Source organism: Hylobates moloch, unplaced genomic scaffold (assembly GCF_009828535.3).
Source record: "Hylobates moloch isolate HMO894 unplaced genomic scaffold, HMol_V3 SCAFFOLD_19, whole genome shotgun sequence".
Classification (NCBI taxonomy): Eukaryota; Metazoa; Chordata; class Mammalia; order Primates; family Hylobatidae; genus Hylobates; species Hylobates moloch.
Genome location: NW_026652294.1, coordinates 11,362,714 through 11,390,601, shown reverse-complemented (window position 1 = coordinate 11,390,601; position 27,888 = coordinate 11,362,714). Strand labels below are relative to the sequence as shown.

Genomic DNA, 27,888 nt, shown 5'->3' with positions numbered 1-27,888 from the left:
ACAGGCTCAGGGAAGAGCTCATGTGCACAGTGTGGCCCACCTGGTTCTCTCCCACCCTGAGCCTCCAGTCAATTATTGACCTGAGCAGCGAGTATTAATGGGACAAAATGAGAACATCCTTCGCAGGCAGCTCCAACCAGGAGTTATCTATCATTTCCCGGGCTTTGCAGCTGGCACTGGGCAAACATGGGCTTGGACAAACAGACCAGCTGCAGGCTCATTAAGCTCAGGGTGCAGGTGGAGGGGATGGAGGCCACAGGGGAGCTGTGAGTGGGCCTGATCCCTCTGAGCTGTGACATCCCCTGAGTCACTATGGCTCTTTTCTCTGCTTTCTCCTGCCCTCTGCCCCCAAAAGAAGTATTCAGAAAAAAAGCCACCGTGTACCGAGTGGTGATGCACATCTAGGCAAGGTGCTTGGAGCTTTCTGGGCATTCGTAATCCCCACAAAACCCTATAAAATTCCCATTTTACAGATGAAGAAACTGCAGTGCCCGGCAGACTTGGCAATTTACCTGGGCTCACATGGCTGGTCAGTGGCCGAGCAGGAGCCCAGGTTTGTCTGTGTTCTGAGGCAGGGAGGGCTCTTAGCCTCTCAACTGTGCCGTTTCCCCAGCTCCCCCTGCAGCTAATAGTAGAGATTTCACCTTTCTTCAGGCCAGCTGCATCTATTACTTGTAAGTTACGGTAACACTGCGACAGGTCCACGCCCCTTTTCTTAGAAAACTGAGTGCATTTTGTTCCTGTTCTTCACGTTATCCTGACAACATCCCCCGGGTACCCAGAGGCCTCACTGTCAACTGTCTTCACAGTGGGTGGAAGGTCTGGCCTTTGTCGGGAAGGAAGAGCCAGGTGCCCTCCACCTCTGCCCTGGGTGAGTGTGGCTTAGGGGAGGGGCGAGGTGCCTCTGGCTGCTCCAACTGCGGAGCCCTTCAGGAGAAGTCTTGATTTCAGCTCAGAGGCAAAATGCCAGGTGCTATTCTGGGGCCACCAACTTGGTGAGAAACGGGCATCAAGTGGAAACCAGGAGAGGACACGGCGGGGGTTCCTCTCCGAGTCAGCTCGAGTCCTTGTTGGGCAGATTAACGGCCCTGTAATTTTCCCCAGGTGCTCCCATCACGGCGCAGAGGTCCAGAGCCATCTCTCTGGAAGCGAGCTGCGGTCTCCCTACTAGAGCTGGGGATGCGGCTAGGATCCTGCCGTAATGCAGTAATGACAGGCTGCCAGGGAGCCCCACACGGCCTGGCAGGGGAGGGGGAGAGGAGCCCTTGGCCTCTCTCTGCTGGAGATGACGCTGCCTGGGCTGTCTGAAAGGGAGACTGAGAACATGCGGGTGCCCGACTTTCTCTTCCCCAGACGGCTAAGAAATTGGATTAGATACAGTCACAGCAGTCTTCTTGCCAATACCTTCCCCCCAGAGTTTCGCTGCCAACTCTTCTTCATTATATGTGGGTGGCTCCTTATCCTCTCTGCCACATGAAGGCTTCTGGGGTAGGCAGCGCTGGGGAACAGCTGCCAGGCACTCCCCACTCAGGCGAGGATCAAAGGCAAAGAATGAAGTGCTAGCAGAGAGGCCAGAATGAGCCACTTGGGGCTCCGATGGGACTGGCGGCAAATGCCACAGTGAAGCACTGAGGTCTGGCCCCCGCTTTGCATTTACAGCAGGGTCACTACAGACTAGAAAAAACAGCAAAGAATTCAACTGATCTCCTCGATACCAAAATACCATTAGAATCAGTCATTGGAACTCTGGTATTAGTAATTCTAACTCTACTTAGTGGGGACCTCTGACCTCAGTGAGGTCACACTTACTATTTTGGTGGGGGGGGGGTCAGGTTGTCTTTAATAGAAAGGTTAGGTAAAAATATTGCCTGGACGGCTTTAAATGACCAATATTTTTCAAAGTGCTTTCTTTGGCTTAGACTAAATAGGAAATCAAACTGCTTCCAATTACTAAAAATAACAATCTACATTTGAGAAATGAGTTTATATTATTCATCTAATAAAAAGTCTAATTAGTTACCATTCTTTTTTTGAGATGGTCTCACTCTGTCATTTATTTATTTATTTATTTTGAGACAGTCTTGCTGTTACCCAGGCTGGAGCGCAGTGACATGATCTTGGCTCACTACAGCCTCACACTCCCAGGTTTAAGTGATCTTCCCACCTCAGCCTCCCAAAAAGCTGGGCCTACAGGTGCAGCCACCACACCTGGCTAATTTTTAAATTTTTCTGTAGACATGGGGTCTCTCTGTGTGGCCCAGGTTGACCAATTCTATATATTCAAAGCTAACAACAAATTGTTAAAACTTTTCATATTCTTGCCGGGCATGGTGGCTCGCACCTATAATCCCAGCACTTTCGGAGGCCGAGGCAGGCAGACTGCTTGAGGTCAGGGGTTCGACACCAGCCTGGCCAATATGGTGAAACCCCGTCTCTACTAAAAATACAAAAATATAGCTGGGCGTGGTGTCGTGTGCCTGTAATCCCAGCTACTTGGGAGGCTGAGGCAGCAGAATCACTTGAACCGGGGAGGTAGAGGTTGCAGTGACCTGAGATCAGGTCACTATATTCTTTAGTTTATCCACTTCAAACATCTTTCTAAAAAAAAAAAACAAGTTATGTATAACTCAAACATTTTGGAAAGACCTTGTGTATTTTGATAGGCTGTTTTCCTCACCGGCTTGTGCAATGGAAACCTGAAGTATGTCCTGACAAGTGTGTCGAGTGGGTCCCTTAGAAGTCCTGGCAGCCACACTGTGCTGTCTGAATCTCCGACTGGGGCTGCAGTGCTTCGGGACAGAGTTATCCTATAGAAGTTTTGGTCTTAATAAAGGACTTTTGTTGCTTAAGAAAACAGAAGCAAAACCCAAACCATAAGCTCTGCAGTGGTGATTTCCAACTTCAAGTGCAAATGTCACATAGCCCTGACAGTGGCTGCGCCTCATTTACTCTGCAGACAGTGCCTGGGCCCCAGGGGCTTTGCATGCACCCCCAGAGCCCGGAACGCCGAAAGCAGAAATGTCTGGAAGGATCACCCAGCCCAGCTCCCTAGTTCTCTGGTCTGAAATCACGGATCGGCAGGGACCACAGAGAGGAAATTGAGTGCTGGGACGCCACGCAGGGCCCTAGCCACCACCCCAAGTGCCGCCAGGAAGAGGGAGGGAGTTCCCCGGCGAAGGTGTCATTAGGGGTGCTGTGGAAGGAGGTGATTCTTTTGCCACCAAAGACAAGGGGCCAGAGGTGAAGGCCCAAGCAGTGAGGGACAGCAGAGGGCTTGTTTCTCCACAGAACCGCAAGACGGCCCCACCACCCAGCCGCGTTCTTGACGCCTCAGTGGCCTGAGCAACAGGCAAACTGAGGAAGCCCAAGGCAAGTATTTTCCAGCTTAGAATTTTTATTAAAACAATCATTTAAATTACAATCGTTCCCCAGAATAGAAAATAGCCTTCCATGGTCTGGCCCTGACAGGAGGCAGGACTTGGGCCCTACAGGAAGAAGTGACGTTTGACATCTTTGAAAATGGATGGCGCTTCCCTGAAAGCCCTGGTGGGGCTGGCTTGGGCCCAGGGTCACTGGGACAGGCTGTCTCCCTGCCAAGGCTGCTCCCTCCAGGGGCGGTGAGGCCCCACCCTGTCAGTGAGGAACACTTAGACACTGCAGCTGGTTGTCAGTCTCTGGGCTTTTGAAAAAAACAAAAAAGAGAGGGAAAGAGAGAAACCTGTCCCCAAAATTACAAGACACAGCCACTAATGAAGTGTTATGTAATGCCACGGGGTGCTGTCTAGCAGGGCTTGGCAGGTACATGAATAATAGGGTGGACAACACAGGTCGGGGGGACTGCTGTGGCTGAGGTGGGGCCTTGATCAGGATGAACGAAGCCGTCTGTGCTGCACAGCTGCACACGGCTACTGGCCAACAGGGCAGCCTCGCGGACATCATGAGCTGGGCAGTGACCTTATGAATGGTCCCGGTGCCGTTGGGCTTCTGCCTGAGAGCCAGCAGAAGGGCTCGTAATGAAATCACCGTGGCCAGGATGCCGCTCTATGGGCTTGAGACTTCCTTGACAAGCTCCCAGGCCCTAAAATGTTCGCTTAAAAAGGACGCAGTCTGGCCAAGCGTGGTGGCTCATGCCTGTAATTCTAGCACTTTGGGAGGCCGAGGTGGGCAGATCACCTGAGGTTGGGAGTTCGAGACCAGCCTGACCAACATGGAGAAACCCCCGTCTCTACTAAAAATACAAAATTAGCCGGAGGTGGAGGTGCGTGCCTGTAATCCCAGCTACTTGGGAGGCTGAGGCAGGAGAATTGCTTGAACCCGGGAGGCAGAGGTTGCAGTGAGCTGAGATCACGCCATTGCACTCCAGCCTAGGCAGCAAGAGCAAAAACTCCATCTCCCACCCCACCCCCCCCAAAAAAAAGGATGCAGTCATCCCAGCCACAGGAACCAGTCTCTGAAAACCAGGCATCTCTTTCTTTCTCCTGCTACTGGGGCTTGAGACGCTCCTGAGGCCCATCCTCCTCTCCACCTTCTCCATCTGTGGGGAGACACCTCGGTATTCCTGCCTCAAGGAGGGGGAAGTGCTCCTAGCTGAGCAACGTCCTGCAGTTCCCAGCCTACTCCCTGGAGCCCCAGGTGCTTCTGCCACAGCTCAAACCACCAGCCAGCTCCCTTGAGGCCATGGCTTGGCACTTCCCAGACTTCAGAAGTACACACGGCAGTTAAAGAAGGAAACAAAGCCCTACAGCGTTTTTATAAACCACCATATGCTCCCGCCTGCAGCCATTGTTAAAGAACAAATCTACAGGTCAGGAGGAAAGTAACTCCCGGTGGAAATCCAGGGATGGGCTTCAAGACTGAGAAGAGACCAGGCATGGTGGCTCACGCCTATAATCCCAGAACTTTGGGAAGCCGGGGCGGGCGGATCACCTGAGGTCAGGAGTTCCAGACCAGTCTGGCTAACATGGTGAAACCCCATCTCTACTAAAAAAACAAAAATTAGCCAGGCTTGCTGGCACACGCCTGTAGTCCCAGCTACTCGGGAGGGTGAGGCAGGAGAATCTCTTGTACCTGGGAGGCAGAGGTTGCAGTGAGCTGAGATCGTGACACTGCACTCCAGCCTGGGTGACAGAGCGAGACTCCATCTCAAAAAAAAAAAAAAAAAAAAAAAAAAAAAAAAAAAAAAACCACAGGAAAAAAAAAACTGAGGAGGCAGAGCCAGACCTCACCTTACACACGCCTGAAGCTTCCGCTCCTGGCTGGGTCACACTAGGAAGACACAGGGCCATAGCATCCACACTTATGCTCTAGGTCTGGAGTCCCACCCTGTAGACCCTAAGTGGCTGGGTGGCACCCAAGGCTGGTTTCCTTGGGGCAAGGTGACCCAAGAAGTTGCCGAGCAGCCCAACCCCATTCAGCTTGATAGTGGAAGAAGGCAGGATCTCTGTGCTCTGTGAGCTGCTAAGTTTCTCAAAACCAGATGGAATTGCCAGAGACCACCTCTGCTCTTCAAAAATCTCGAGGCCCCCATAGCCTCCATCTTTTATCTGATTAAGACAAATCACCTGCTTTGCATAACAGCCAAACCGGAAGGATCTCAAGGGCCCTGGCTGGCCACAGCAGCATCGGCCATGGAGAAAAGGGCAAGAAGGGGCTGGGTGCGGTGGCTCACGCCTATAATCCCAGGTGTGAGTTTGAGACCAGCCTAGCTAACATGGCAAAACCCCGTCCCTATGAAAAATACAAAACATTAGCCAAGTGTGGTGGTGCATGCCTGTAGTCCCAGCTACTTGGGAGGCTGAGGCAGGAGAATTGCTTGAACTCAGGAGGTGGAGGTTGCAGTGAGCCGAGATTGTGCCACCACACTCCCACCTGGGTGACAGAGAGAGACTTCATCTCAAAAAAAAAAAAGAAGAAAAAAAAAAAAGAAAGGGCAAGAAGGTGGCCCCAGACCAAGGAATGAGCCGTGGGGGTGGTTCTGTGGCCCTCTGTTGCCTGGCATGGAGGTGGGTCCTGTGACGGCCTAGGTGAGCGCCACCTGTGAGTGGACACCTGCACCGAGCCTGTGCTGGGAGGGGCACAAAGGGCCCTGGCTGGCCCCCAGGGAACAGAAAATTCAGGGCCCGAAGAGGGACAAGGGCAAGAGCAAAGTGAGGCAGTGAGGCCTGGGTACAACAGTGGGTTGGGAAGTGGCCTGTGGCCACTGGCACGTGGCTGGGAGGGAAGGTGAAGCAGATGGGCCACGCAGACTGGGCCAGTGGAGCTCAGAGTCTGGGCCAGTGAGAAGCAGCACCTATAGAGCCACAGGGCTTACGGATCCCTGGTCATAGCCGGGTTACGGGTGCTGACTACAGTACCACCAGGGAGTGTCCCAGCCCCACACAGGAAGGAGAGTCTATGGGCGTCGGGCAATGGGGAAGATGTGAGTGGCTCCTGCCTGCCTCTCAGACCCTGGTCTAGGGTGGCCGGAGGGGGACAGTGAGTGCCCTGTACCATCAGCTCCTGCACGGCACTACCCAGCCCCTCGGCTGGCAGTCAGCCTGCATCACAGCTTCTGCCTAAAGTCTCTCCCCAGCCACAGCTGCCCTGCCTATTCCCCACCAGCTGCCAGCCAGAGCGCCACCTCGGGGTGCCTGGCGGGGACCCAGCACTTGCTCGTCACGAGCTCTGGGCAGGCTCCCTGATGATGAGAAGCCGGCAGGCGTGCTGGGCCTGGGATCCGCCGGGCTGGGCTCCTTCGCTGCATGCCAGGTCCTCACACGTTGGGGAATGAATGTTCCGGAACCCTGGGCGGGGTGGGGATGATGGCACTGGCCTCTCAGGGCTTCAGTATATCACTCCCTACAACGACTTCCCAGGCTGGGCAGTGGAGGTCAGCTCTGGAGTGCAAGACACACATACACCAGGGTGCCTTGGTGGAAGGGAGTCAGGAATCCCACATTAGGCAAAGGAAGACAAATACTTCTTAAAACAAAGACTCAGGTCAGATAACTAGAACACCATGAGAGAAATCTCTACAGGGTCGTAGTTCAAGGCAATTGCACATAAGAGGGGCTGGGCTCTTTACTCAGCTGGGGAAAGTTCTGGAGCTCCCACGAAATCCCCAGCCAGCTCCCTATGGATGGCTCTCTTGGTATCTGGTCCATCCCGTGGTCCCGGGAGCAGGAGAAGTGGCAGGTCCTGGGGTGGCTGGGTCACCTGCTAGAGCTCTTCAAAGAAGGCCACTCGGGACTTGGCACTCTGCAAGGTGAGCTGTAAGAAAGCAGAGAAGAAGTTGAGAGGGCATGAGACCTCCGCTCTATCACACAGGGTCCTGTGCTGCCACTTGGACTCACCTCAAAGGTGGTTGGGAGCGAAAGGGAAGGCTGTTCAAATAGACGCTCAAGAAGTTGGCTGTCAGTCCCAAATAAGCGGCCAGATTTGCCCAGCAATTCAAATTAGGAGGTGACAAATGAGGATGTGTAAGGGGAAGGCTGGTGGGCAGAGGCACGCCAGCAGGAAAAAGCCATCAGCATTGCCTCTTGACAGAGGACCGGAGATCCCTGCCTATTTTAATAGATTCTTACATTCCCATCTACCAAGGTCCCTGAGCCACCTCTGTGGTGTGCTGTCTGTGGCGGCGCCAGCTGAGGCTGCTCATCCCCTCCAGGCTTGGCAGGGCAAGCATCTTGGTCCTCATGCCCTGGCAACATGGCTGGGGTAAGGTGACGTGGCCTTAGGCAAGGCAGGCCTGTAGCAGATGAGGAAGAGTTTACGCCTTCTACTCCTGGTTTCCCAGGTGGTCCCGAAGCAAACTTGCTCATGACGTGGCAGCTGAGAAGGTGTTTCTCTCCATGAGCTGGAGGCAACAGCTTTCTCGGTGTGGCTGGTGCAGGCAGGGAGGGCTGGTGCACACAGGCGGCACTCTGCCCAGCAAATGTAAAGGACAGTCAGAGAGATGTGGAAGGGGATGGGGTGGATCAGGGAGCGAGCTCTTGGCATGGTGAAGTTTGCAACCTCCTAAGCCCCTGACTCTGGGCCACTTCCCACCATCTCCCTGGACAGAAGCATCTGGAGCCAGCACTCTCCCTATTCCCTGCTCTCTGCTGACTCCTGAAATCAATGCCTTGGATGTGACTGTGTTCCATTTCTAGCTTCGGGACTTCCCACGGGAGTGCGGGGGTGGAGGGGAGGGAGTCCGTACCATTCATCTTCATATCCCTCAAATATCTGGCTTCGTGCTATGTGCCGATCAGGAGCTCAATGTTTGTTAAGCGACCAGGACGTGCGCTATGATGATAACTAAACTGAGGTGCGCGGGAGAGGCAAGAGCTCCCTCCACACGGGGCTGAGAAGGTCCGAGAGCTCACTCTCTGCCATCAGCAGCTCACTGTGGACACCCTTGACCTCTCTGAGCCTCTTTCCTCTGGAGGTTGCCATGGGGCAGGCAAGATGGTCTGGCCCATTCTCTCGACCCCTCGAATCTGCATGTGAAGAGTCCTCAGTACTATTGGCAGCTCCATAAAGGGCAGGGGAGGGAGACTCCAAATCGACCACTTCACCATCAGAAGACAGACAGCATTACTGTGCTCAGAATGAGACAGCTTGAGAGCGACTCTTTAAATCCTGCCAAATCTTTTGGCCTTGAAGTTCCCGACTACCAAGCGGAATGTGGGGAGGCAGCTCAGCTGCTTTCTTCAGCGGAACCAATTTCAGAGCCCTTTGGAAAGCCCGGTTCTGATGGGAATGGAGAGCGCTTTTTTGCCTAAATGGAACTCCCTCTAGAAGGCAGCGGCGTCAGGATAGGCTTCTCCCTAAATGTAATCAGAGGAGAAGGGCCAGGAGTTATGTGCCCTGTGATGATGGGAACCAGAATGGTCACTGGGGAAGAAAGGAGGAAGAGATTCAGCTGCCAGATAACTACTGGGGCAAAAATGGGAGAGGGTTTAAATGAAAGCATGTGAGCCCAGTGTCTCCGCTCAGGTTTCTGAAAAGAACAGCCACTTTGAGCCAGACACAGGCACAGTCAGCTGCCCGGTGCAAGGCCCAGCTGGGCCACTGACCAGCTGTGTGAACCTGGGCAGGTCACTTGCTCCCCTCTGGCCTCAGTTCCTCACCATGAAGCGAGCATGATGGCAGCCCCTTCCTCGTGGGGTGACAGGCAGAGGAATTGGGAACCGCGTGTGATGTGCTCAGCACTGCGCCTGGCGCATGGTGGGAACTCGGCAGCTGTTATTGCTAATAGCAGCATCACGTTTCTCCCCTCCCCAGCCCTGGCTCCTCTCCTTCCAGCGGGGAGCAGAGTGCTCGTTAGGAAGGAGTGCAGGCAACAGCAAGGTCACGTATGGCACTGGCCTCCATGCCTACCAGGCGGGCCAAGTGATGCCCCCATGAAGCCAGGCCACTTCCCCAGGCAGGGAGCCCAGGCTGTGGGGGCCTTGAGAGGCTCCTGCCCATTTGTGCAATGTTGGCTCCAAGAATTCCTGGATCCTCCACTCGAGGAGCATGCTGGCTGTCCCCTCGAGGTGCTAGGGGAGGGTTTTGGCAGTGCCAGCAGCACCAGATTCCAGTGACTCGAGCATGTGCGTATTAGGATGCAGAGTGCTCTGGGGTGGGCAGGCTGCTTCCCGAACCCCACCCCAGCTGCACTGCAGCGCCTCAGCCCCACCTCTTATCTTGCAAGAGCAGGAGCTTCGCCTCAGCCACAAGTAAAGGTAGAGAAGGAAATCAGTCTGCCCACACAGAAGTAGGAAGGCACCACAGCCACTGGGCAGGAGAGACAGCCACAGTCTTCCAGAAGGCACTGAGGCAGTCAGAGGGAAAGGCAGACCCACCAGCTGGAGGCAGCCACGATCTGGCTGCACTGGTCAGCAAGGGCTGCTGCCCCAGGGCCCTGGGAGCCTTCGGCCACCACTGCTTGCCCCTTAGACAGACCTGGCTGCTGCCACCCCACCCTTACCCTCACTGTGCAATTCCTATGGGTTCCAATCCCCACAGGAGCCTTGGAGTCAGAATTTACTGCACAATGCTCCTCCCTGCTGCTGGAGTGGCCCTCCCAGCCACCCCCATGGCTCTGCTTCCACCTTGGGGATATCCTTTATCTCAGACACCACAATGCCCTCCTCCCAGCAGGTGAGGAAGGCAGGCAGTGAGACGAGGAGAGCCCTTGGGCTTCTTTCCTGCAGGTAGAAGCTCAGGGGAGCCATTTGCCCTCAGGCAGTTTTTCTACAGACAGCTTGGGAAGCCACCCCGCGGGGCATGCGAACAGCTCTGCCTGGGCACTGTCTCGCCCCTCCAGTGGGCAGGCTCCTCACCTGTGGATCTTTCACCATCTGCTGCTTCTAGAAAGCTCACTGGCTGTCACATTTACAGTACACTCTTAGGCAGGAAGTATTCATAAAGGAAAAGACAAAAGCTCAGAAGAAATGGCAAAAAGCTAGCCCTTGATAAAATAAACTCTGCCTCCGAAACTTCTTTTTAAACACATGAAAACCAGCTAACAAGTTTCCTGGTTCCCCTGCGATGCTCTCATACCCTAAGGTGTGCGGGCCCACCAGTGTCAGGTACATCTTCCTGCTCAGCGACCAGCCTGGGTCTCTCTACACTGCCTAGCAACACCTGCTTGCTAGAGCCAGAAGAGGCCTCCCAAGAAGGCCTTCACCTTGTCCTATGTTGCACTGTGAGTTGAGCACTGAAGCCACTCTGGTGAGTCCCATCCCCACCCTGAATTCCAAACAAAAATGTCCATGCTCCCTTTGGCAATCCAGCAACAGCCCTCCCCTTGCCCAACCTTGCCTGCCTGGGGAGTGGTGTCCCCCCAGGAGGGCGGGGAATTCCTCGCATGCACAATGAGTATCTTGAAGGTTATCCAGGAAGAAGACGTCTCCAAATTTCAGCAGGTAATGAAGCAGAAGCACCTCAGGGTGTACAATCAGGGTCTCGAGGACAGTGGCTGCACCAGTCTGGGACCTGCCAAGTCTGGTCAACTGCCTTTGAATCCTTCTGAAGACAAGTGGGCCAGGCTCTGGTGAACGTGACCAGTGACGTCTGCCACGCACTGTCCTTCAAAACTTTCACTGAATCTAGACAAGGTCCAACCATGGGAGTCCCACAGCCGGGCCCAGCTCCTTGGGCAGGCTATAAACCCAAGGGCCCTGCTCAGAGTCTCCAACCCAAAGCGCTCCTGCCAGTTCCCTGAAGATGCCTACAAGAACATGAAGCCTCCGCACCAGGCATGGGCTGACCCGCTGCTCTCCTCCAGCTGTCTCTTCACATCTGATTAGAATCAGCCGTGTGAATAACACAGGAGGAATTAAGTTCTCTCTCGACTGAACCGGCTGCTCAAGTCTGTCACTAATCCAATTCCATTCTGAGACGAACTTCCTTTTCTTTCTCTGGGGCAGATCTATGAGGCTTTATTGCTATCTGACTGTTCATCTTCACATCCCCCCTCTGATCCACTTGTTGGGGCCTGGCTTTCACTTCCTGCCCAACATCGAGACTCAGCCCCGGCAGAGCCCCTTTTCCTCTGCCCACTTGTCCATAAAACTGCCAGCTGTTTGTGACAGCCAGCAGGCTGTGAGAGGGCAGGGGAGAACTTAGGAGAGTTCCATTCTGGCAGAGCTGGGCCTCCTTACGCTCCCCAAATTGTGTGGTGTGACAAAAACAGACACATCCACCCAATCTAAACAAGTTCAGATTCAGGAGACACATCTGTCTACTTAAAAAGACAGAGGAGGCTGGCTAAAAGAATCTGGTACCCAGCCGGCACTCTCTAACCCAGGCATGCAATCTGCATCTTCAACTGTTCCTCTTCACTGCTACCTGAGGATTTTGGGTGGCCCATTAAGGTACTTCTGAGAAATGGCCCCAGGGTCTGGAGAAAGCAAGCCTGGAAGGCACCTGTGACATTCTCCTGCTGCCCTGCCAGCAGCGGAAGGCTTCCAGCTACAAAGTCTCCACCAGCATCGTTCCTGACAGTGCCCCCTGCTGGAAAACCACAGCACGAGGCACACAGCCAACTCTCCTTCCAGCTCTCCTCTAAAAGCCCTTTTGGGGGATCGTTTCCCAAAGTGATGGGAGGGTAACTAAATGTATTCCGGCACAGAGCCTGCAGCAGCAAGGCTGCTTGATTAAGAATGAATTACACTTTCATCAGCACAGAGAGAAAATTGATTCACAAAGCTGCATTGTGATCATCTTGTTCCTAAAGCAAGGGAAGGCTGGGGGAGACACAGAGCCACTTTGGCTATCAGTGGTGAGAGAAAGGAAGCTGTACAATTAAGCTGGGGAACAAAACTAATCAGAGCACCAGGATTCCTTCAACTCGTCTCTGGGGGCCTTGCCTCAATCCACTCATCCCAAGGGAGGACAAAGGCAGAAGGGGACCATCTCATTCATTTTAAACAATAAGACTCACAGCGCTGAACCCATTTTAGATACTAACCTAATAACTCCGGGCGCTGGGTCTCTGCTTGTCCCATAAAAATGCAGTGGAATTGAAATGTGAGCCCTAAAATCATGTTACACTTCCTCTCCACTACTACATATTGAAAACGAAGGAGCGGGGGAGGGTGTAGACACAAAAGGACGTGCAGATCCTCTGGCACCGGATCCACAGGGAGAAAGCAGACTCGGAGCAGAAAGGTGATAGCCGAATCCAGTAGTGGCAAATTCCAAAAGAATCTTTGGTTTGGGGTGTGGGAAACCTTCCCCCTTCCTAATGAGCAAAGAGGAAGGGCCAGTGAAGGGGGATGGCTGTACTAAGTGGCCAGATCAAGCTTTTCTTTTCTTTCTTTCTTTTTTTTTTTTTTTTGAGACGGAGTCTCACTCCGTTGCCAGGCTGGACTGCAGTGGCGTGATCTCGGCTCACTGCAGACTCTGCCTCCTGGGTTCAAGCGATTCTCCTGCCTCAGCCTCCTGAGTAGCTGGGACTACAGGCACACGCCACCACGCCCAGCTAATTTTTGTATTTTTAGTAGAGATGGGGTTTCACCATGTTGGCCAGGATGGTCTCGATCTCTTGACTTCGTGATCCGCCCGCCTTGGCCTCCTAAAGTACTGGGATTACAGGCATAAGCCACCGTGTCCGGCCCAGATCAAGCTTTTCTGCAGTCTGGCTAGGGACAGCTTGCACCCAAATGCCATCTAGCGATGTGCACAGTGGGAGCGCTATCCACACACTTATCCTACACAGACGTGGAATGAAACGGCAAGTCCACCCCAATGAACAAATCCAATTTGGTATTAGCGACTTTATCTGCTCTCAAGAGAAATCTGCCACTGAATACCAGAGGGGCCCTTTTTGTGTATTAATCCCTGAGGGACCCAAAGCAGCAAAAGCTGCCTGAAAACCTGTCTACCTGCTTTGCAGGCTGCCCTGTGGCACCGGCCGGTGGGGCCCTCCGCTGCTCCTCTGTTCCTTCCCCTGACAAATGGCCTAATGGGCCTGATTCACCTCACTGGGCAGGTGGCGGCTATCTACTGAGTGGTCTGAGCAAGAGCCTTAGGAAAAAGGTCCAGATAGACTGATGTCATTTTAAAATTGCCAACATCAAAAGAGAAATCATGGCAAGGATCATGAGAGCAGAACCTCCAGCTCGCAGAATGAGTTTGCATCCGGCTCTTCCCTCCCACTGTTACAGCAACAAATCCGGTGCCGAGGAGAGCTGCACTGAAACACATCTTCAGTGCCGAGGGGCCAAACGGGGTGTTTTACTGCCTCAAATAAGGCCTGGTAATATCCTCAGACACTTCCAAATGGTCGTAAAATACCTAGGCAGGCAAGGCAGGTTCGTAGGCTGTTCAACAGCTCCCAAAGAACAACTGCTTGACCGGGTAAAGTGTCTTAACCAAAAACAGGATTGGCTTGTTGACTTTTAGAAAAGAGGCCGATACATTCTTCTATCTAGAGCTACCAGAAACAAGCAAGAAAACTAAGCTCTCAACAGTTACGAGACACCAGGAATTCAGTGTGTGAGAGTGGTAGGAGTGGCCTTCAGGGATGAGCCCAAGGTGTCCCATCTGGGAGGAGCACTAAGAGCAGCCTGCAGTTCTTAATACCTTCCCTGGGCTTCCACAGAGCCAGGAAGCGGAGAGGAAGAGTTCAGATCACCTCTGCAATTTCTTCCCAGTGTGCTATGCCCACATCTGGTGCTGCTACTGCTCCCTGTTAATCCTTGCTCCCTACCCCACTCCTTTTTCTTTCCTTCCCCCTCTCACCCCTGCGTTGCTCCAGCAGAGAAGGTTTGGGGCTGGGGAGCCAGTATGCTACCTTTTATGTCAAGCCAAGATGCTCTACTATACAACGCCCAGTTCCTAAAGCAAGCAGAGCTATTCAGCCCACTGGGGTCATAAGGAGGGTTGGCTATATTAACTACCTATTAAACTTAAGTAGTTTAGCAGCCATCTTCAGGGCTGGCAATGCAGACCAGAGGTCGCCAGGGAGGCTCTGGCCGCTTGTTTTAATTGTGGGAGACGCCTTTCCCTCGTATGCAATCTCTCTCTGTGATTTATCACTTCCCCGGGTGTTTTTTTAACTGTTCTACTTCACTTCACCGGCTCTGCAACTCCAAGGGGAGCCCGCACAAATTGAAGATGACATTGGACTTTTATGTCTTCCTGATCCAAGAGAAGCTGCTGGCGCTTGAGATAAATGTCAAGGCTCCTCTTCTTCCTGTTCCTCCATCAGTGGAAATCACAGCTGGACCTTGACGGTTCAAACCATTTACTAATGAAATAAGCTTTCTAAGCTCCACCACCCCCATGATTTCTCATCCATCAATTTCCGTGGAAATCCTGTGCTCCTTGGGAAGACCACGGGCACAAAAGTGATGACTTTGTTTGCTGGCACTCAGACCAGCTCAGGATCGGGAGACTGAAACCCCACTCTTGAGAAGCGATGAAAGAAAGACCCTGAATGTATATATTCCAGGACTGCATTTTACCTTCAAGGTGTGGTGGTACAGTTACGCCACACCAAGCCACCACTCCCATCATTGGCACTGTGGCTCTGAAGGCACGAAAGCCAGGCTCAAGGCACCCTGTGTCCCCCAACCCCAGCCTGACTGCCAGACTCAGTCCCCTCACTCGGAAGGCTCAGATGCCAGGACACGTGTCCCTCCCGCTGAGAATGAAACAATTCCAGGTTCCCCAGGGCGGCTTTTGATTGCTAGCACTGCTCTGACTCAGATGCAAATGCCAAACTAGTTGTACTGATCATCAATTGGGAAAAATGGAAATACAGGAAGTTAAGATTAGCAAGAGGAGAAAAATATATCCTTGCAAATCTAAGTGAAATATTACAAGGAACCAGTGAAGTTGATTATGGCTATTTATTTATTCATTTATTTATGAGACAATCTTTCTCTTGTTGCCCAGGATGGAGTGCAATGGCACGATCTTGGCTCACTGCAACCCCCACCTCCCAGGTTCAAGCAATTCTCCTGCCTCAGCCTCCCAAGTAGCTGGGTTTACAGGCATGGGCCACCACACCCGGCAAATTTTGTATTTTTGGTAGAGACAGGGTTTCTCCATGTTGGTCAGGCTGGTCTCGAACTCCTGACCTCAGGTGATTCACCTGCCTCGGCCTTCCAACGTGCTGGGATTACAGGCATGAGCCACTGTGCCCAGGCAATTATGGCTTTTTAAAAGTTTTTACTTCCAGCCACGTAGCAATTAATACAATGAATGAATATGCCCAGTACAAGCTGTGTACTTAGATGCGGCGGTGTGGCCCACATGCTGTCCTTCGCCCTTTGCTGCAGGATCACAAGCAGATTTTCCCTTTTCAGAGTTTTCACCCCTTACTGAGCTCTGACTGTGCACTGAGTGTTTCACGCACATTCTCTTATTTATTCCTCACAACAGTCCTGGGGGCAAAGACTATTTTTATTCACCTTTTGCAGGTGAGGACATTGTGCCTCAAGAGAGAGTAAGAATTCATCCTTTTTTACGGCTGCATATATACATATGTAACAAACCTGCACGTTGTGCACATGTACCCTAGAACTTAAAGTATAATAAAAAAAAAGAGAGAGAGAGCGAGTAAGAATTATAGAGAAAGGAAGTGGCAGAGAAGTAGGAACCTCGGTTAATCAGACTGGATGGCCGCTCAGCATTCCTGAGGGAATGCGGTAACCCCTGGTAACCTAAGGGCAAACTCCTTGAATCAGCTTCAATGTTACACAGCCCCCATGGGTACTGCTGAAACCACACAGCAGACTCTGAGACCTCTCAGTGAGGCAGAAGAGTACTGAAAACGAGGATAAATACAATGGCCAGGCAAGATGGCTCATGTCTGTAATTCCAGCATTTTGGGAGGCTGTGGCGGGAACATCACTTGAGCTCAGGAGTTCGAGACCAGCCTGGACAACATGGTGAAACCCATCTTTACAAAAATAAAAATAAAAAAATCAGTCAAGCATGGTGGCAAATGCCTGTAGTCCCAGCTACTTGGGAGGCTGAGGTGGGAGGATCGCTTGAGCCCAGGAGGTCGAGGCTGTCACCAACGTGGTTGACAGAGTGAGATCCTGTCTCAAACCAATAAAAAAAAACAAGAAAACCTTATTAAAAACAAAACAGGCCAGGCACGGTGGCTCACTTTTATAATCCCAGCACTCTGGGAGGCCGAGGTGGGCAGATTGGTTGAGCTTAGGAGTTCGAGACCAGCCTGGGCAACATGGCGAAACCCCATCTCTACAAAAAATACAAAAATTAGTTGAGTGTGGTAGCTAGTACCCCTAGTCTTAGCTACTTGGGAGGCTGAGGCAGGAGGATCACTTGAGCCTGTGAGGTGGAGGTTGCAGTGAGCCGAGAACGTACCAGCCTGGGTGATAGAGTGAGACCGTGTCTCAAAACAAAACAAAACTAACATCAACGCAGGCTGGTTTGATCCCAGATTAGCGAGCTTTTGGACACTGGAAACTGTTCCATTCACTATCAGCTTTTGCATCTCATCCCCAGGCATTCTAGATGGAGTTCTGCCCTTGACATCTAGGTATCCCCACATCCAAGCCTAAAGTAGTACTTCTCTTCAGCTAGGCTTGTGCCAGCCAGACTGCAGCATGCACCACCCCAGAGCCACCCTAGTGCAGGCATGTGGCTGTTCATCAGTCCCGGTCACTGACCACAGGCACTGCCAAAGTCTAGAAAATGGAACATGCACTGAACTTCATGTGCAGCAAAATTTAATAGTGCAGCATTATTTAATCTAGTGATGCTGAGAGAATGCCTGTCCTATTAAACATCAAGTCTCTGCTTTTATTAACCCTTGATTAACCCAAGTGTTTGATTAATTGCCTGGTAGCCTGCTTTAAAAACAAGTTCACATCAAGACATTAAAATGGATGAATAAATAAATGCATCCATGTATGTCCTAGGAGCAGTGCAAATTTAACTAAAAATGAAACTTCTTTTGTCTGCAGTAAAAGCTCAGCGAGAAATGACAGTCAAAATCAGGACCCTGAAGAATTTCAGCATTCTGCATCATTATAGAAAGAAGAAAGAGGAAATCACATTCGGGTTGAGCAGCACCTTCCCATGGAGGGAACACCTGGCAGCACTGACTGAAACGCAGCGGGGTTTTCTGCTTGCCCCCGTGGTTACAAAAAGTTCAGTAAACCAAGGTGGGTCCACCTGGCTGCTCTGGGTGCCATCAGCTGGCCTGCCCATGACAATGCTGGCCATAACTGCCCTGCTCAGAGCACGGACTGTTCTGTATCAGGGTATCAATGCCAACATGGGTATGAAAGCTGAAGAAACAGGAGCCCGATAAATGAAAGTGTCACATACAAAACAGGGTTCATGTCATGGATTCTTGGAACCACTGACAGCTCAAGTGTACCTTTTAATAAGATCTATCAGGGACTTTAACAGCTGACCTCTCTTGATGGGATAATGACCACAAGTAGGATCTATCTTATGCCAGATCTCTTTTTGGTAGAAAGGTTCCAATGAGCTTATTCTACTCTATGAGCAGAAACTGCGGGGAAGACTCCAAAGGACACATCCTATGCTGCTGTCGGGTGGTGTGGGGCTTGTTGGCATGAGTACTACTGGGGATTAGGTGAGAAGTAGAGGCAGGATGTCATTTTATTATTGGGCAAAATACATTCTCTCCACTGCCTAGGCATGCTGGAAGAATAATTAATTGTTGCAGGAGAAAAGCAGCAAACATTCAGTTAATTCACTCAGCAACCAGTGACCACTCCTCTCCGGGGTGCCGTGACTGTACTGTTCCAATGTGAGTTCACTCTGACCACATCTCTGCTCAGCCTGTGGAGAGGAAGCTGAAGCAGAAGCGGCTGAGCACAGATGAACAGACAGTCCACTCCCCGTGGACTCACATATCAGACCCTGTGCTCTGGGTTTGTTTTATTTGAAAAGAAAAGGGATGTGTACAGAAAGGGAAAGCTCTAAAGGAAAATGAGCCAGCACAAGCAACCCTTTCGCCCCACGACCAGAAGCTGCCAGGTGTGACCATGGGTCTTGAGAGGCTGTCACCGCATAAAACGTCTTGATCTCGAGTTAAAGACACCAGTCTCAAAAATGCCCAGATTGACCCCATTTCCATGCTAGGAGTATGCCACCAAGACAAAGGACTTTTAGACACACCTGACTGGACAAGAAGCCATAACCTTTCCCAGCCCAACAATGACACGAGATGGGAAGAATGGCCGGTCCTACAGCCCCATGACATGCTCTTCGGAACAAGGCAGTCTTCTGGGGCCCTGGAGGCTGGTCTGGCTCCACAGGGTGGGTGCCTGCTTTTAGACTCAAAGCATGCTGCGGCCAGTACCCAGGCACCACCTGCCCTCATAAGGGCTCAGTGTGGCCCGAGGACAGAGACAGGCAAGCTCATGCACGGGTTAGTATCACAGAGGGCAATACCATCACCACATAGAAAGTACCTGGGAACAACCTACTTTGAGGGCTCAAATGCAGATAGGTCTTCTGCCTTGGGCTTGAGGCTAAACCAGCAAAATAAAATGAAGAAAAACAAAAACATACCCTGTGATATCAACAATGCCATAAGTGCCATCTGCAAAATGCTTGGATAGGCCTGAGTGATTTTGTTTGTTTTAATGGCTTGGAACGGGGTCTCTCCAGCTTTCACACTGCAGGTTTCTGTGGCTGAGGGCCCTGCTTATTGCAGCAGCGGTGGAAATGGTGAGACTGTTCCTGGAACCCAGACGACAAGGCTGGGGGTAAGGGGTGAGATGGGGTGTCTGAGGCAGTTCATTTAAGGGCTGACTGGTTCACTGGCTCAGCCATCGTTTTACCTCTTTCCTTAATGGCTGAGGCCTCCCTCGAACTCCCTTTACTGTTTAATAATTTTGTTTTGGAAGGGAAGCCCAGTAAATTACAGAAGCCAGAGGAAAGAAGAATGTGGAATGTGGAAATGCCTTTCCTTCTAGGTTGCACTATTAAAAGGAATTCTCTACCCGGTGCCAGTTGTGACTGGAGTCGAGAGGTAGAAGTCAGGGCTGCCTACTGTACCCAACAACGAAGGCAGGTAGAAACAGATCCCCTGGAGTTTTCAGATACAGCTTAACCACTAAAAACAGAGACAGTCCGTAAAACTGGAAACCTATTTTAAAGACTGAGGTAAAGAGTAAAAAATTAACTGTTATCAGTATCACCTAAACTCAATGGACAGTCTTATCTTAATAACACCTATTTTAGAGGTGTTAACCTGGTCCTGGGCTATCAGTTAAGAGCAGAGCATTATTTGGCAAGAGAGGACCCTTCTGCTTGGCCCAAATGAGAGAGGTATGCTCTTGGGCTGATAATTAGTATGGAATTTAGCTTCTGAATCTCGACAATGCTGAAAGCTCAAAATACCAATAGAGAAGGACATGAAACCATTTGCAACGTAATAAAGTCTTCTCTTTTAAAACAAAGAGGTTCTCTCCTAGATACTTCCTTTTAAGTATGAAAAAAGTTAAAAATTCAGTTTGGTTTTATAGTCCTTGTCACTTAAAGACACCACAAGACTAGAGGGAAAGTCCATTCTCAATAGCCTCCATTTCATTCTGCTTTCTCATAAAGTAAGGCAGCTCCCTGGGTATAACACCCCTTGGCTTAAAAGGGCATTATGCTTTACTGCTAAATGATGGATCAAAATCTACCCTGTAACAGGGGTTCATTACATCAGAGCTTTTAACAAGTTCAACTTCCAGCCAGCCAATGGGTTCATAGTCATTGGCAGATTAAATTCCCTTTCTGGCATAAGTTAAAAAATTTCCTCAACTAAGTACATACAAAAGATGCCAATAGTCTAGTGACTTGGCTACTGAGGAAACCAGATGCCAACCTCACATTTCATTAATGATGGTCCTGATCAGCAAAATACAAGAAAGAGACCCTGGGTACCTTTTTAATGGTATTGTGCTTGCTGCTGCCACCCCTGTCGGAGTTCTCATTGTGCAGAATATCCAGAGCCGTCTCCCTCTCTTTCAGTTTCAAGGCCTCGATTTCTGTCTTGAGTTCATTGAGCTGCTCCTGCAGATGCTTGCTCTTTTCCATGTATTCCACTCTGTCGGCAAGAGGGTATCGTGCATCAGGGCTTGGGCAGACAGTGAGACACGGCTCAGGTGCTCTGTGGCCCACAAGCTGCTTGGCGCGCTATCTAGGGTTTGAGGCCTGGGGTTCACCTCTCTACTTGGCCACTCACAGGCTGTGGGAGCTTGGGCTGGTCAATTAAGTGCTATGAATGTTTCCTCATCATTAAAATTGGGATAATGATCACAGGGCCGTGGTCAGGATTAAATAAAATAAAGTGTAGGAGGCCAGGCACGGTGGCTCCGCCTGTAATCCCAGTACTTTGGGTGGCTGAGGCAGGAGGATTGCTTGAGCCCAGGAGTTGGAGACCAGCTTGGGAAACATAGCAAGACCCTGTCTCTATTTAAAAAAAAAAAAGGAAAGAAAAGGAAAGAAAAAGAAAGAGTAGAAAAGCCCTTGGTAAATTCTCATAGGGGGCTCTACAAATACCAGCTGTTATGGACAGCTTTTCGTTCTGTACAAAAAAAAAAAAACCATACATGAAACAAGCTTCCTGGGAACCCAGAACAATCTCCTTGTCTCAACCCTTCTTGGAGCAATAATTCAAGTAAACTTTTTTTTTTTTTTTTTTTTGATAGGATCTTGCTATGCTGCCCAGGCTGGCTTTGAACCCCTGGTCTCAAAGGGTTGGGATTATAGGCATAAGCCACAGCGTCCAGCTTCATGTGATCTCTTTTGATAGGCTACCTCCACACTCCCACTTGTTCTGAGACTTCATCTAAAGATGACAGAAGCTCACTCAGAAGCTCACCCAACGCAAGGAAGAAAAGATCCCCACCCTCACCTGAGAACAGATACACTGAGTGACAGCATCTATGATGGTGAAAATCTGGAAACCACCCACAAAGTGTCCAACTACAAAGCATGGCCAGAAAAAACATGCAATACAAATACCAAAAACACCCCATAGGGATTGCCATGGTTAGTACAGAGACTGCCAATACGTGCAAGGGTAAGAAGTGCTATGGTCTGAATGTTCGTGTCTTCAAAATTCATATGTCGAAACCTAATTGCCGGCTGGGTGCAGTGGCTCACGCCTGTAATCCCAGCACTTTGGGAGGCCAAGGTGGGCGGATCATGAGTCAGGAGTTCGAGACCAGCCTGACCAACATAGTGAAACCCCATCTCTACTAAAAATACAAAAGTTAGCTGGGCGTGACAGCGTGCGCCTATAATCCCAGCTACTCAGGAGGCTGAGGCAGGAGAATCGCTTGAACCCAGGAGGCGGAGGTTACAGTGAGCCGAGATCACACCACTGCACTCCAGCCTGGGCGACGGAGCGAGACTCTGTCTCAAAAAAAAAAAAGTGTCAGGAGGTGGGGCCCTTGGGCAGTCATGAGGGTAGAGCCTCACGAATGGGATTAGTGCCCTTATTAAAGAGACTCCAGAGAGACCCCTCATCCCTTCCACTGGGTGAGCATGTAGCAAAAAGGGGCTGACTATGAACCAGGAAGAATGCCCTCACTAGACTCCACCTCTGCCTGTGCCTTGATCTTGGCCTTCCCAGCCTCCTGAACTGTGAGAAATCAAATCAATTTCTTTCCTTTTTTTTTTTTTTTTTTTGAGACAGGGTGTCTCTCTGTTGCCTGGGCTGGAGTGCAGTGGTGCAATCTGGGCTCATTGCAACCTCTGCCTCACAGGCTCAAGCAATCCTCCCACCTCAGCCTCCCGAGTAGCTGGGACCACAGGCATGTGCTACCACACCCAGCTAATTTTTGTATTTTTAGTAGAAATGGGGTTTCGCCATGTTGCCCAGGCTGGTCTTGAACTCCTGGCTCAAGAGATCTGACCCCCTTGGACTCCCAAAGTGCTGGAATTACAGGCATGAGCCACTGTACATGGCCAAGAAATAAATTTCTGTTGTTTATAAGCTACCCAGCCTCTGGTATTTTGTTACAGTAGCCAAAACAAACTAAGATAGTAACAAAATACAAACTATAAAATAGCAGACACAGAACAGCTTCACCCTGATCCTGGATCCCAACCACATAAATATATATGTCTGGATAATGGGGAAAGGAACATGGACAGCAGATATGACAGCTAGAGGCTCTGGTTCATTGGCTACTTAGCTATACCCTCAGTGTGAGAGCCCAAAGAAAAACAGCCTGGGTTGCGGTTGCCCATACTGGACTCCATGGAGTCACTTTCCCCAAAGGGTTTTCCTGAGGATACCACCTATGGTAAAAGCACATGGGCTGCAGAGTCAGATGGGTGAGGGGTTTCAATCCCTCTGCATCAGCTGTGTGATGCTGGTGGAGTTCACTAAACTCTCTAAATCTGAGTTCTCACTTATAAAATGGGAACATGAAAACCTACCTTTGATGTCAGTTTGATGTTTGTAAGTTAGCAGGAATTAAATGAGACAAAAGTCAAAACCCCTGACACACAGGCACTCAATGCATGGTAGCTACTGTGGTTGTCCTCCAGCAAGCAGCAGCAGTTAACCAACTTACCGCTAGCTCTGGGAACTAGGGGCCCTTGCTTAGATTTCCTCTGCAGTGGGGATCCTTTCCTTTCCATCTCTGATCCACTTCTGCCCACCATAAAGGGAAGACGGAGGGCAGCTCAGCAACTGCTGCCACGATCAGGCCATGCTGGGGCCCTGCCCAGCGCCACCCACTGCAGCAAAGTAGCCCCACCAGCTGTCAGCTTTCCTTAGCCTCAAGCCTGAGTCTCTTCTCTCACCTTTGTTTGTTCCAGACATGGGAACCACCACAGATCCCAGTTGCTGGAGAACGCAACTAGGAGGTGACTACGGTCCAATAGTATAACAGCAGTTGAACTGACTCGGAGATGCTAACAACCCAGTCCTACATTTTAGGTGAGGTTCAGAGCCACCAAAAACTCCAGGTCACCAGTCAAGTGTTATTTTTATCCTGGATAAAAATTTTTATTTTTATTCATTCAGAATGAATGCTGATCTGTTGTCCCTTAATTTCTGATTAAGGAAATTTCTTCCTCCAGGGGGTAAGAACAGAGCAAATCTTTGCAGGAGTAATGACAGGCTGCTGCAGCGACCTCTCACCTCTGCCCCAGCTTCCCAAGGCCCCAGTCACTCACTCTAGTTCACGGCTGCCCACAGCAGGGCACAGGGGGCTACATACTTTTCTTTCTCTATCTCCATGGAAAGCCGCTTCATGTCAGTATCCTTGAAGTCGAAAGACAGGCTGTCACCAATGAGGTTGAAGCTTGGTATGTCAGGAGACAACGGTGCTGGAATTGGGTTCATGGGCTGTTAATGAGAAATTTCGGATTAGGAGCTTGGGTCATACAAGCACAGAGGGACACTACTGTGTTGACAACCGATCCTCCAGCAGCCACAGAGGCAATGGGCACAACTCGAGTCCCACCTCCCAATGCCACCACGAGCCCCCATCCCTCCACTTCACTCCCTCCACATTTGCCACTGCCAGGTAAACAATACCAAAGACTACAAATCCAGGAAAATCATCCCTCATCCCTCAAATCTCTAACCATTCTTCACGCTCAGCTGAATCAAACACAAACTCCCACTCGCTTTTTCATTTAGGAAACTCCCAGGCCCTGTGCGAGGAGCTGGAGATGCAGAAAACAAGACAGCATCCTTGGCTTTGAGCAGCTGAAAGTCTTGTTCAGGAAATAGATGTGTTCACAGACCATCACTGTTAAAAAAGGTAAACACTGTAGCTAGGGAGCGAACAGAGGCTAGAAGAGATGCTGCTTTTGCTGGGATCCAAGACAGTGCCAGGAGAAGGTTTGCCAGGCAGGAGATATGGCAATGGGTGGGGCAGTGCCCAGCAAGGGTGCCAGGAGTCTGCCATGCAGTGTGGAGAGGGGTGGGAGGTGGGCACCACCACACACCACAAAGGGCTCCACCTGCCCACTGAGGGGCTTGAGCTTGGACAATGCAACCGGAGTAGGGCCTGAAGCAGGAGTGGTGTAGTTTTTTTTTTTTTTTTGGACTTTCATCCCAGCACAAAGGGTCATCTAAAGAGGGCCCCAATCTAGCTTCCTGGCTTCTCCTACTATTTGCCCTACTAAGTCACAGACAGTGTTGTTTATTATCCCCTGGACTACTGCCTTCCCATCTCTGTACCCCTGCCTATCCCATTTCTCCTCCCTATGTTCCATCCCTCTTTCAAGACCCTTCTCAAACACCACGATCTCTCACCAAAGCCTTTCTAGCCCCTCCCAGCCGGCCGGCAACCGTTTTCTTTGCTGTCCCTTAACGCTGTGTTTGCAGTTCTCTAATGGTTCTTCTGTGATTCCACCCTGTAAAAGATTTCTTTTTGGCTGTATCTTCTTTCTACTATTTGCAAGTTTCTTGCAGACAATCTGCCTCTTTTTAATCCTTGGACCCCGTACTGAGTCTAGGACAGTGTCTGGGAAAGAGCAGAGGCTTGGAACATTCATTTGAGACATTCTCAAGGCCTGAGGCAGACCGTCTGCAAGGGTGCTGAGAGAAGGCTCCTGGGGTGCCAGGGATGTCCTGTTTTCTGATCTGGGTGCTGGGTACATGGGTATGTTCAGTTTGTGAAAATTCTTCAGGCTGTACAGTTGTAATTTGGGCACTTCTCTATGTGTATGTTATACTTCATAAAAATTCCCAGCAAAAACGCATACTAGTTGCTGCACCACTAGTGAGAGCATGAACTGGTACAACTTCTTTGGAGAGTATCAGAATTGAAATTTGACCCCACAATTCTATTATAAGAATTGATTCTACCAATATATCCACGTGTGTGTGTCAAGATTGTGTCCAGGGATGTTCAGTGCCATTTTGTTCAAAATTGCAAAAGAAAACAGACTAAATACTCATCCATGAGGGACTGGTTAAATAAATTACAATCCATCCCTGCAACAAAACATGATTAAAAAGCTGATATGGATGATCTTCTCCAGGATTGACTGCTAAGAGGAAAGAGCAGTTACAGCAGTGTATAAGCTTTGCTCCAGTGTATATTTTAAAAACAACACATATAGGCTGGGCACAGCGGCTCATGCCTATAATCCCAGCACTTTGGGAAGCTGAGGCAGGCAGATCACTTGAGCTCGGGAGTTTGAGACCAGCTGGGGCAACATGGCAAAACCCTGTCCCTACCAAATACAAAAAAAAATTAGCTGGGTGTGGTGGCACATGTCTGTGGTCCCAGCTACTCAGGAGACTGGGGCGGGAAGATCACTTGAGCCTACGAGGCGAAGGCTGCATTGAGCCGAGATTCTGCCACCGCATTCCAGCCTGGGTGACAGAGTAAATAAAACTCTCTCTCTCTCTCTCTCAAAAAAAAAAATGATAAATAAAATAAAAAATAAAAACAAAACACACATCTCAGGTGTTCAGCCCAGTTGAGTGCTCAGATGACTCCAGTCCCAGCTACCATCTGACTGTGACCACCAGAGAGATCCCCAGCAAGGATCTCTGTCTGGCCCAGTCAACCCAACAAGCCACCAGAGGTACTAATAAAGGGTTGTTTCGGCCACACAGCTGGCTTGGGTGGGTTGTTACAAAGTAACAGAGAACCAGGATATATGGCAACAGCAAACTGCTTACATTTTCCCCACCTCAAATCCTGGGCAGCTTGTGCCTCTGGTGCCCTGTGTGCATCTGGGTCATGTATGTGCCTGTGCCATGTGCATGAATGTAAGTATGGGTGCATGTGTGTGTCCGTGCTGTGTGTGTGGACGTGCCATGTGCATGAATGTATGTATGGGTATGTGCGTGTGTCTGTGCCATGCAGATGACTGTGCCGTGTGTGAGTCTGGGACATGTGTGCATCTGTGCCCTCACCCTGACTGAATACCCTATGTTCTCTTCTCCACCTGGCTACTTCCTGCTCCCCCTTCAAGCATCAGTGTAGACACCATACTGAGCCTCTCCTGCTCCTCCAGGGTGGGCTGTGTCCTCCTCCTCTAGGCACCTGTGCACCCTGAGAACACCTGTCAGGATAGACTTCCAACTGCATGGCACTATGTGGACACTGAATAAATATGCAAAAAAAAAAAAAATGCCAAACTGAATGCACAGAAGAAAGGAAGGAAAGAGGCTTCTAGTCATTTTGTGACCCCATTTAATGGACGTCTGACTCTCTGTCCCCAAACTGAGATTGGCTGCTCGTTCTTGCACGGCAGTAATTCACTCTGAGGTGTACAGCCAATCCCTTCCCAGAACTATAATTATGATATATGGTATATACTGATAGTTGAAGATTACATTCAGCTCAGCATTAAGAGGCAAGAGAGCAAATTCTCTTGAGGATAATTTGGGACTATATTACTTAGAACAAGAAAAACATTCCAGGGCTGGAAAACGCCCTGTTACCTGTTATCCAGGCAACCAAAGAGACAACTAACTAGTCGAAAGCCAAATGGCAGACCAGGATGTTCTACCCAGTCCCTAACTGCACGCTCTCTGCACCTCTCATCCAGCCACACGTTTGCTTGAATGGTCACCCTGAAGGCACCACCAGATGAACCGAAGAGCCAGGAGGAAAGAGAACATCACCAGGACTAAGGCAGCCCCAGCTGGTGGCCCCCAGGCTCACCGGGTACGTGGGCTTGGTGGCAATCTCCAGGAGCTTCTGCTTGGCTCTTCGCTCTGCCTCGCGTGCTTCCTGCAGGTCCTGCTTCAGCTGATCTGCCTCTTTGGCCCTGCAAGGAAAGGATGAGATGTCAGCTTCACAGAAGAGGGCAGGTGGCAGGAATAGACCCCATCCCACCCCTGCAGGGGAGGGACCTGGGCTAACCCTGAGGATGGCACCTGAAGAGGCAAAAAAGGACAGTGAGACAGAGATATTTACATGAAATCAGAACTTCCAAGCAAGGACAACATTCCTGAGGATTTTCATTTGGGTTGGTAAATCTAAACTGGAAGAGCAGGAAAACTGGTGGGGAATGAGGGAAACCGGATCTTCTACAGCCAGGAGACGGAGGAGCTGGAAGGGGCACCAGCAGCTTTCTCTGCTTTATTTTTGGGTGAGAATGAGCTGGGCAAAGGAAGAGCCTAGAGGATCGAAGTTCTTATATTGGATCGCAAAGGGCAGAATGTGCAAGAACTGCGTCTTCACAGCCCCCAGATAAAACACCGGTGGGCCTTGTGCCCACTTTCTCCAGCAGGAATATGAGCCCCATCACTGAGGGCACCCGCACCCTGGTGCAGATCCTCACCCTATGGGGCTCAGGTGGACACGGCCTGGTGCAGGGACCTGGCCCAACCTGCATCACGCACAGGGAGTACGACCCGTATACAGCAAGGAGCCTGAAGCAGGACAGGCAAAAAGGAACCATATTCCCAGAACAACAAGCAAAGAGTGGTGAGGAAAACTGTAGTGAATGAACCTTGGTAGCTAAAAGCCAAATTCAAGTGCTCTA

At 50.5% G+C, this 27,888-nt stretch overlaps 1 protein-coding gene across 6 annotated transcripts in view; it reads right to left on the bottom strand.

Moving 5' to 3' along the window:
- Positions 1–3,374: 3,374 nt before the first annotated feature.
- NF2 (NF2, moesin-ezrin-radixin like (MERLIN) tumor suppressor) overlaps positions 3,375–27,888 on the bottom strand; it is a 98,351-nt gene continuing 73,837 nt past the window's right edge. For 2 of the 6 annotated variants that reach the window (XM_032139273.2, XM_058431192.1), the window contains 5 exons: positions 27,063–27,168; positions 23,646–23,773; positions 20,350–20,512; positions 18,900–18,944; positions 3,375–7,248 (listed from right to left, as the gene is read on the bottom strand). In XM_032139273.2, the coding sequence (XP_031995164.1) occupies positions 18,909–18,944; positions 20,350–20,512; positions 23,646–23,773; positions 27,063–27,168 (433 nt within the window). In that variant the 3' untranslated portion in view covers positions 3,375–7,248; positions 18,900–18,908. Of the gene's footprint in view, positions 7,249–18,383; positions 18,945–20,349; positions 20,513–23,645; positions 23,774–27,062; positions 27,169–27,888 lie in introns of those variants that run through there. The other 4 variants (XM_032139272.2, XM_058431191.1, XM_032139274.2 and 1 more) reach the window with 3 other exon arrangements.